Below are 10635 nucleotides of genomic sequence, written 5' to 3' on the forward strand. Positions count from 1 at the left end.
CTCGCTTTAGGGAAGCATCTTCTTGAATGACCTTTAAAGGTTATTCTTCTGTTGTCCATTCTATTATCGCCAGAATGTGATATCTAAAATTCTCATGATGTAGGCTATTGTCAAATCGTATATTTTGGTTTACTCTCGTTCATAGGCTGAGCATGCAGATCATTTACGTACTGTACTCAGAGTTCTACAAGCAAAGGAAGTTGTATGCAAAATTCTCTAAATGTGAATTCTGCTTGAATTTTGTAGCCTTCCTTTGTCATATTATTTCAGGTGAGGGTATCCGAGTTGATACACATAAGATTGAGGCAGCGAAGACTTGGTCTAGACCCACGACACCGATGGAGGTTCGTAGCTTCTTAGGTTTGGCAGGTTATTACGGGAGATTTGTAGAGGGTTTTTCTTCTCTTTCAGTAGTTTAGGGGAAAATGTCATGCATGACCTACACTTATTTCATATTTATATATTAGATGTATGCTTAGGGGTGTTCGGTAGATAGAACTCGGGTACTCGTCACAGTCCATCAGTTTGGGTCGTGACAAAAGTGGTATCAGAGCACCTTTATCACGACCCAAACCGTAGGACCGCGATGGGCACCCGCTGCCTAACTGAACCGAGTACCAACGTAACATAACCTTCTTATCCTACTATCATGGATAAATGGACCGGGAAGACCGTCACTGGATAACTAGAATTAAACATAATAGAATACTCAACATGGGATGAACCAACATGATATAGAAGCTTATGAATGCGACATACGGGCCTATAAGGCCGACACAATCATTTGTATACTCAAAACATAGGTCGACCAGGCCATACAAGTATCCATATACATGACATCTGTCTACAAGCCTCTACGAGTACATAAATGTCATAAAGTTCAAGATATAGCCCCACTATACCAATCAATACATGTCCAAATCATACTGACCAGATAGACAACTCCGGAGCAAGTGGAGTGCACCAACACCTTCCGCTAAGCTGATAGCCTACTAGGAGGACTCTCAACCTGTCTATTGGGAGGGCATGAAATGCAGTGTCCCCAGGTAAAAGGGACGTCAGTACAAATAAAGTACCGAGTATGTAAGGCATGACAATAGTATATAAAAGACATGAAAGAAATATGGAGTAAAGAACTCAACCTGTAATTCTGAATAACTCTGTGAATCATGAAAAAATAATAATGTCATGCATTTGCGTATAAATGCCATACCATGCATAAATATATGCGTACATAACATCATCAAGCCTCTGAGGGCATCCCATCATATCATCTCGGCCTCTGTGGGCAAAATCATCAATGTATAACAGTTGATCAGGTGGTGGTGCGTATATAACGCCATAACCTTTTACCATATCCCATATACATATAATATACGCGTATATAACGCCATCTGGTCATGGGTAAATGTACATATATAAATGAATGCAATGCATAATAGAGTAAGTCAGTAAGATTTCTCGGAATGTCATAAGATCAATATGTCTTCGGATAAACTTTAGCAACTTACGTATTTTTTTAATACCCATGAATAGATGATATAATAATTGGACACATGGGGAATCAAGAACATAGGCACCCCTAGTACTTCTATGAATAGAATAATTTATGAAAGTTCTGCGTTTGCGCATTTCGTTTGTATTATATGGATCATGTCAAAAGGAAAGAATGGATAGCCTTAACATACATGTATGATCTCTTCCTTATTACTCAACCAAGCTCAACATAAGTTCTTGCATCTACAACAAGTGAAATGATATTGATGTTAACATATAATGCCGTACCATTGTATTTGGCTAGTCGTATGGCTTAAGGAAAATCGGGAAGCAACTCCCCTATTTTTAATACATCCCAAAGACCACTAAGGGTCATCAACAGTCCAACAACAACAACTATAACCAACAATAGAAACAACAACAATATAATCCAATATAAGTTTGTCTGATTATCTTAACAATCATATTGAGCGGAAAACTCGTTTTTACTCATAACAAGATATAAATTGAATCCAAATCTTATTACATAAATTAGTTTACAACCTTCAGAACAGCATACTTATATATACTATATTATTTCTAGTTCAAAACATACACAAAATGCCTTCCAAAAGAGGCCCATACGACTAGCACCTTAATTGTTATCTTCAATCACTTGTTTTTAATCTTTTCTTATTCAATAAACTTAATTAACACCTAGAAAAACTTAACAAAAGCAGCCACAACATTATCAAATTATTTCTCACAATTTCCAGCCACCACAAACCATATATTTAACAACAAAATAGTCCAACCAAAAATACAACCATATCCCATGTTCTTTCAAGTGATATCTTATGGTTTTTCACTCAAACAATACAACCAACACATGATAATTTCCATAAGGTCGGTGGTCGTCTGAAGTGGGTCCCAACCGAGCTACTTGCGTAATCTCGCAAAAATATAGATATGTCTCTACTCTAATATAGTATCGAAGAACGGTTTAATGAGTTAGAAACTAGACTCAAAGACCTTAAATTTTGTATATAATATTTCCCAAAAAGACATTATAAAGCTTACGAAATGTATTGCTCAAAAGCTTCATTGCAAGGCAAATCCTTAGTCGGTTTTTCCGCAACTTAAATTCGATTTTTTCCAAACTTTATATATCATATCCAAACATCATATATAGTCGTATCATGACCTTAAACTCATTTAAATCATGATTAATAAGTCTCATATTCATCTTAACTTACTTATGGCTTCGGTAAACCTTTCTTATCCTTGTACAAGGATTCCGTCCTTTTTGAGCTTACATTAGATAATCTTCTAATGACAGTGACGTCTGAAGTACGGGGTATAACAACATGTCCCCTTAGAAACATTTGTCCCCGAATGATAACTCTTAAAGGCTTGCAAAAATGGGACGTAACATCATTAAATCACTTTATATACTTTCAAAGAGGATCTCATTTTCAAGCTTACATCAATTGACTTACGATCTACGTTCACGTACAAAACCATAGGGTGTAACAAGAAGGATCCTGAGATCCTGACGTCTCCTTATCCTGGAGTGATCTATTGTTTCGACCACAATAGGTCCCTCTATTAGCGATGAACTTGTTTGCTGCCCGGAAGTTTCTGCCACGGCCTTCGGTCCGCTCGTAGGGCAAAAACCGGCCCCTCGAAGTCCGTATATCCGCGTCGTAGTCATCCTTCCATTTTTCTCTGCTCTTCTCCCATCCTTTGGCCGATAATGTAGAAATGACTTGATCATCTTCGATCCTTATCTTTGACTCATATCGGTTGTGTACATCTGCCCAAGTTGTTGCTTGAAACTCAAGTAGGCTCTCCTTCAGCTTCCGGGAAGCATCTGAACTTCTTGGATTTAATCCTTTGGTGAATGCTTCAGCTGCCCATTAACCCGGGATGGCCGGGAGCAACATTCTTTCTTTCTGAAAATGAGTAACAAGCTTTCGTTATAATTTAGATTCTCCCTACGCGATCCTGAATATGTCAGCCTTCCAAGCTTGTACTTTTCTGGCCCCAGCATGAGTCTTGATGAAGGAATCTATGGAATGCTTGGGTAATAATGAATACCATGTTTGAGCTTCCCTCGTGAGAGTTTCTCCGTATTTCTTTAGCAACACAGATTCAATTTTGTGGCGAGCTAAATCATTTCTTTTCACCGTCATTGCATATGTAGTAATATGCTCATGTGGGTCTGAAGTTCCATCATACTTTGGAATTTCAGGCATTTTGAACCATTTTGGGATTAGTTTTGGAGCCGGACTCGGCTTGTACGGTAATTGACTATACTTCTTCGAGTCCGGGCCTTTCAATACTGGTGGCACACATGGGATTTGATCCATGCGGGCTTTTACTTCCCTTATGAACCAAAAATGTTCATCCTTGAACAGATCGTTCTCATTGTTGAGAACGGATCTGCTCCCCACAACCCTGTCGGAGCCGAATTCACCCCTGGAGTCTTATTATCGACTCTCTGCATTGTTTGGTCTACGGGAACAACGGGAGGAATTGGATCTCTTCTGTTTACATTATTCGAAGGACCTGATAGCGCATGATTCAGTTCCGTCATAACCTGATCATCCCGCGTGAGATGGCCTAGAATGATTGCATGTTGCTCTTACAGGTCCCTTACCACATACGCTACATGCTCCTCATCATCATCATCGGTAGTTGTCACCCAAACCTGTCGAGGGTACTGTCTGTCATGCACCGGCATGTCGTCATTCCCCTCACTACGGGTTTCACTGATTGAATCCTCGAAATGAGGTTGATCCCCTCAAATTTCAGGGTTGCGTATGTCGTTAACAGTGTTATCTCTCATTTTTGTGATTTTTTTCTTAGACAAAGTAATCAAAACACGTTAGTAAAAATGACAAAGATCAATTTAATTGCATGACTGTCTAGGCCCCATGGTGGAGGCCAAACTGTATACCCATAAAACGGTACAGTTGACAATTTCGGGATATTTTTTCCGGTCACAATGATGATGAGATCAAAAAGCAAGAAGGTACAATTGTATAAAGCTTTGTATAGAATAGAGTATAAATTGAGCCAGAAAGTTTGTGTCCTTTACAATGATGACTGAGCTCACTATTGTAAGTTTCGGTATCAAATGTAGAAGTTGAAAATTCTTAAGTTTCATTAACCTTGAATTGGGGTATGATTCGTGGTTTTAGCGTTGTTTGATGCGATTCAAGGCTTCACCTAAGTTCGTATGATATTTTAAGACTTGTTGGTATATTTGGTCAAAGTCTCGGGGGCCTCGGGTGAGTTTCGAGTGGTTAACGGACTAGAATTGGACTTGTGAGAATTGCTGAAGTATTCCAGCTTCTGGTGTCATCGCACCTGCGGAGGGGTTGTCCGCAGGTACGAACTCGCAGAAGCGAGCGTGTGGTCACAGGTGCGAAGCTAGCTTGGCCCGGCCGGGAGCGCAGCTGCGAGAAGAGAGACGTAGATGTATAGACGTGACCGTAAAAGCGGAAAGGTCCGGCCTAGGGCAGGGTCGCAGAAGCGAAATGCCCTCCACAGAAGCGGGCTCGTAGGTGCAAGCCTTGGTCCGCATGAGCGAGATTTTTGGCTTTAAGTCGAATTTGTACCTGCGATGGAATTTCTGCAGGTGCGGCGTCGCAGGTGCGACTGGAAGCCCGCAGAAGCGAAAATCCCTGGACAGAACATATAATTCGGGCGTTGGCCATTTTTACCCATTTTTTGGATTTTAAGAGCTCAGGTAAGGCGATTTTCATGAGTGATTTCAAGGAAAATATTGGGGTAAGTGTTCTCAACTCAATTTTGGTCAAATTACCCGAATCCATGATTGTTTTTAACATTTAATTGGTGATTTGAGTTGGAAGATTTTTGAAAACTCTCTTGGTTTAAATTGATGGTTTGAGGGTCGAGTTGATGTCGGAATTTAGTAAAATTTATATTTTTGGACTCGTGGTTGAATTGGCGTTCATATTTTGTAACTTTTGTCGGGTTTTGAGATGAGGTCCCCAAGGACAATATTTGAGTTAAATTTTGGATTTTTATTGAAAACTTTGTACTTTCATATGGAATTAATTCTTATAATTTGTATTGACTGAATCGAAGTAGACTAGACTTGAGCCGATCGGAGTCAGAAAATCGAGGGAAAGGCATTCTTATTGACTGATTGAGCTTGGCTTGAGGTAAGTGACTTGTATAACCTTGTATGGGGGAAATCCCCTTGGATTTTGGAACTATTGTAACCATTTGTGATATGTGAGCGTCGTGTAAGCGAGGTCACGAGTGCGTACACAAATTGAATATGTAAAATTTGGTTCTTGCTGATTTGTCATCTTTTGAATTTCCTTAACTGAGTTGTCTTCTTTTAAATTCTTTAACTGAGTTGCCTTAGCATATGTAGTGATCATGTTTATCCTAGTATCACATGTCTATGTGCCTTAACTCTTACGTGCAATATGTGCAACATGCTTAGCAAAATTACCTGCTTTACTTGATTTGATTTAAATCTTTATCTGTAAGATTTCTTGCTGAAAATTTATTGTTCCTTCGACTACCTGCTGCATATTTACTTTTGGAACTATGAGGCGATCCTCAGGAGATCCCCTTGTACTGCATATTTACTTTTGGGACTACCATACGATTCCTCGGGAGATCCCCTTGTACAACATATTTACTTTTAGGACTATGAGGTGGTTCCTCGGGAGATCTCCATGTACTGTATATTTATTTTTGGGACTACGAGGCGGTTCCTCGGGAGATCCTGCTATACTGCATATTTACTTTTGGGACTACGAGGCGGTTCCTTGGGAGATCCCCATGTACTGTATATTTACTTTTGAGACTACGAGGCGGTACCTCGGGAGTGCCCCTATTGTTTACCTCTAATTGTTGTGTTGTTATCTTTCTGTAAATTTTGTTTATTTCTCAGTCACTTCATTACCCTATTATAAATTTCTGCCTTATTTATTATTATTTTCAGTAGGGCCTGACCTGACCTCGTCACTACTCTACCGAGGTTAGGCTTGGCACTTACTGGGTACTACTGTGGTGTACTCATACTACACTTCTGCATATCCTTTTGGCAAATTCAGGTACTTCCTATCAGACCAGGTATCTGTGAAGTAGTTGTACACAGAGACTTCAAAGTACATCTGCCATCATCTGTAGACCTCGGAGTCCCCCTCTATATTTATTATGTCATCTTCCTAATTTCTCTTTAGACTCTAATGTATTGAGACACTTAGAATAAATTCGTAGAAGCTTGTGACTTATATCTACCGGGTTTTGGGACATTGAATTGCAGTTTTATATTAATTGCATAGGTTGAGAATTTGGCTTCAGTTTTATTTTATGTATTTTTGCAAAAGAATTTAGGCTTACCAAGTCTTATAAACTAGGTGCCATCACGATATCCTACAGAGGGTGAATTTGGGGTCGTGACAACTATTTATAGCTATCTCTAGGGAAGGAGGTCCTAGGATCATGTCCTCCTTTAATGTCAATTATGGGGGTCATTGATGAAGATATAACGTTGAACATAAATGCCAAATTCTCTATAACAGACCGTCGCTCTTAATATTGCAGAATATTCCCTAGTAAATGCTACCGGGCTCAGAGCATTTACTACACCTTTATGATTGTTATCCTTTCCGATGACAAGCGGAACTGCTGCATCCGGACTTCCGCCATTCTCATCTTGGGTTTCATGTGTCCTCATTTTAGATAACCACGTGTCATATCATATTTTACCTTATACATAGCCATTATTCCAATGTACAGATTTTTCTCCTCTTGACCACCCTAAGTACCGATTTTTCTCTACCCAGGGTATATTTCTTTCCCGGTGTAACTTTTATTCTCTTTCTACGTCTCCCTCAGAACTTTTCCTTTTTCCCCTACGTTTTACTTTTCTCTCGCTCTTCCATTTGCATTTATATTTTATTTATTTATTTGGTTACTTAGTAGTTAGCAAGTGGCTTTTACAAAGACACTTATATAAACCTGAACATGCATTTGTCCACTAGCACAATTCATTTAACATCCTCTCCTTTCCATATATCTTTTTATTGATTCATTTTGTAATTTGAGCTGCTACTTTAAAAAAATAGTGAAACGCAATAATTTTGCTTCTTATTCTGTACAAATGTCTGCTTCTTCTTCTTATTGTTTGTTTATGTGATTGCTTATTGTTTTTCTTCTTCTTTTTCGGGTCCTAATAATATTTTATGAGTACAGATTTTTTGAAGTGGGTATTGGTGGTGAGTTAAGATTTTAATGGTGTTTGGAAGATACAATGTAATTTCATATAAAAGTTTTATATACGCAATGTATAAAAGTTTATTTGTTCATAGTTTCCAAGAAATAATTTGATGAAATATTTTCAATAATTAGAGGAGAAATTTGATAGAATGACACAAAAAATTTAAAAAATGTCTATAAATGATTCTTTTATCTGTGCTTTTATATGAGTGATACCTTAAGGAGAAAAATATGAAGGTATACTCAAACTTTTCGAAATTCTTAAGGGGTCGTTTGGTACGCGAACCAAATTATCCCGGAATTATAATCCCAGGATTAATTTATACCATATAGGAGGTGGGATAAAATAATTCCAAGTTTGATTGGATAATGTGGGATAAGATGGGATATCCTGGATTAAGTCTGGGATTAAATTTATACTGTGTTTGGTTGGAGGTATAAATTTATCCCACGATTAATTTATACCTCCAACCAAATACGGTATAAATTTAATCGCACGTCTTATCCCACCTTATCCTTCATACCAAATGACCCCTAAGTATAAAGAGAGATTTGAAATTGTAATTTTTATAATATTCTAGCATTGATTTTTTTTTAATCCAAAATAACAAATACTTTTGGTAGAGGTGTCTTGTCCAAATCAGAATTTAGAAATTACATTCTAGCATTGAGTATTGTTTGGTTTATGTGGAGTCTTGTTTCCCCAGAAGGTTCTTCAAGTGAATGTAGGGTTGAAGCAGGTTTTTGGGACGGCTTAAGACCAGCTTCAAGTAACAGAAATGGAGAAAACCAAGAGTAGAAAAAACCATCCCAACACCCATGGTTAGGGGCTGAGAACGATCATCTACGGGACCATAACCCGAGGGCCGTCTGGTCTAATGACCATGTATCATCAACCATACTTCATTTCTCGTCTCCTAAGAACTCAAGGATACAGTGGAGACGAGCCTATAGAACAGATCTTGTTCAAGTAAGGTCGTGAACTTCATCTTCGCCATTTGTGCTTATAAATGCCTTTTCTGTGCTGTAAATTTTTAACAGGATTTCATTTTCTACTATTTCGAAATGAAAGCAGACCGCTTGGTGTTAACAATTTCTATAGGGTTATGGAATATTGAAAGTTTTGAGAAATTCAACACGACGAGAAAGGGACAAAAGTAGGTTTTGAGAAGATTGAGAAATTTTGTCGGTTCTTATTGTACGTCTTCTCTCTCCAAATCAACCAGAACTATAACACATCTGTAATTTTTTCTACACATGGAAAAGGAAGAAAGGTTATACACGTAGACTCTGCTAATAAGGAAATTAGATTTGTAGTAACAGTTTAAAGCAAAAAGAAATCTCTTCAAGTTTAAGGTACATCTTTCCCATTTTTCTAATGTCTTCTATGGCATTACTAACATTTTCTGATATATAGAGATAGAGAAATTTACTGTGACATTCAAAAGCTAAAACATTTAAATGGAACGATTTACATATATATATATATATATATATATATATATATATATATATATATATATATATATTCGATATGTTATCGGAATGTTGTAATTTTTAATATAAAATCTGATTTAAAGCTTGCCAGATCAGAGGTACATACAACTTTTAACACTTGGCATTCTTTTGAGGAATTACATGTGATACTTTATTTGAGTTTGTTAAAGGTGAAAAATGCTTGCAGTTATTGTTGTTGTTATTTTTGAAATTCCACCATATACACAAACTGCATTAATTTGTCCTTTGTTTTCTACCTTTCACTCATATGCTTATTTGTTTGGAATACACATGTATTGAGGATATAGATACAAGGGTAGTTAAGTAGTTATAGTGTAGAGGGTAATTATGTAATTTATGGATTAGTTTGTTTAGAATAATGTATTAATACAGTAGCTTCCTTCTTCAATACACATATACAAGAGTTCTCACTTTCCTCAGCCTCTCTTCTCTCTTCTAACTATGTCCAAGCTTTAGCTCAAGCACTTTCATGGCAGTCTCCGACATGGTATCAGAGCTATCAGAGAAGATCTAAACACGCCTCTTCATCACTTGATTGCAGAAGCTAGAGCTCAGTTAGAAGATAGACGATTTCTCAAAACTCTAACATTTTCTTCGATTCAGAAATGGGGAAAAACAAAATTGACCATACGCATCTGTTGTTCGTGCATCCATCAGAGACTCCGAGCTTAGTGCTAATTCCGGTTCAGCTCAAAGGATCCGAGAACTATGGCTTGTGGTGGAGATCGATGAAGATTGCACTTCAAGCTAAGCGAAAATTAGGGTTTGTTGATGGTAAACACACCAAGACTACATTTTCGGCAGCATTGCATGGGGATTGGGAAACTTGTAACGCTATAGTCCTTTCATGGATCATGAATACTGTATCACCAGATCTGCTCATTGGGATAGTGTATGTATCGAATGCCCGAGCTGTGTCGGAGGATCTTCGTGAAATATTTGACTAGGTTAATCGAATGAGGATCTATCAGCTACATAGGGAAATTACAACAATCTCTCAAGGTACCGAATCTATTTTTACATATTTTACAAAATTGAAGGAATTGTGGGGCGAATTTGACGCAATTGTGCCGCCTCCTAGCTCAGTGAAGGACTATGTTGAGCTCTTGAATCAACAGAGGCTACTTCAATTTTTAGGAGGTCTAAATGACTCATATAATCAGGCAAGACATCAAATCCTTGTGAAATCCACTGAATCTAGTCTAAATCAAGCATATGCCATGGTTATCGAGGATGAGACTCAGAAAGGATCATCAGGGCGTGACTCTACATGTCTCAACTCACTAATGGAGGGCAATGACATTATTGCACTTTGGAGTGCTAAAGGGCCTCAGATGCAGAAATCTAGAAAGAATTTCAATATACAGT

At 37.9% G+C, this 10635-nt stretch overlaps 2 protein-coding genes and 1 pseudogene across 2 annotated transcripts in view; 2 read left to right on the forward strand and 1 right to left on the reverse strand.

Annotated features, from left to right (window-relative positions):
* LOC138904315 (uncharacterized mitochondrial protein AtMg00860-like) overlaps nucleotides 1-8910 on the forward strand; it is a 34196-nt gene extending 25286 nt beyond the window's left edge. The window contains exon 3 of the mRNA XM_070192816.1: nucleotides 8791-8910. Coding sequence (XP_070048917.1) covers nucleotides 8791-8910 — 120 coding nt within the window. The remainder of the gene's footprint in view (nucleotides 1-8790) is intronic.
* On the reverse strand, nucleotides 8544-8729 carry LOC117278453 (small nucleolar RNA U3; annotated as a pseudogene).
* Nucleotides 8911-9872: 962 nt separating the features above from the next.
* On the forward strand, nucleotides 9873-10214 carry LOC138904316 (uncharacterized). The gene has a single exon (XM_070192817.1). It carries the CDS (start codon nucleotides 9873-9875, stop codon nucleotides 10212-10214), a length of 342 nt encoding a protein of 113 aa, XP_070048918.1.
* The last annotated feature ends 421 nt before the right edge of the window (nucleotides 10215-10635 follow it).

The sequence above is a fragment of the Nicotiana tomentosiformis genome, chromosome 2, assembly GCF_000390325.3.
Source record: "Nicotiana tomentosiformis chromosome 2, ASM39032v3, whole genome shotgun sequence".
NCBI lineage: Eukaryota > Viridiplantae > Streptophyta > Magnoliopsida > Solanales > Solanaceae > Nicotiana > Nicotiana tomentosiformis.

Coding starts and splice junctions, on each gene's coding strand:
- LOC138904316 (XM_070192817.1), top strand. CDS start 9,873: ATGGGGAAAAACAAAATTGACCATACGCATCTGTTGTTCGTGCATCCA.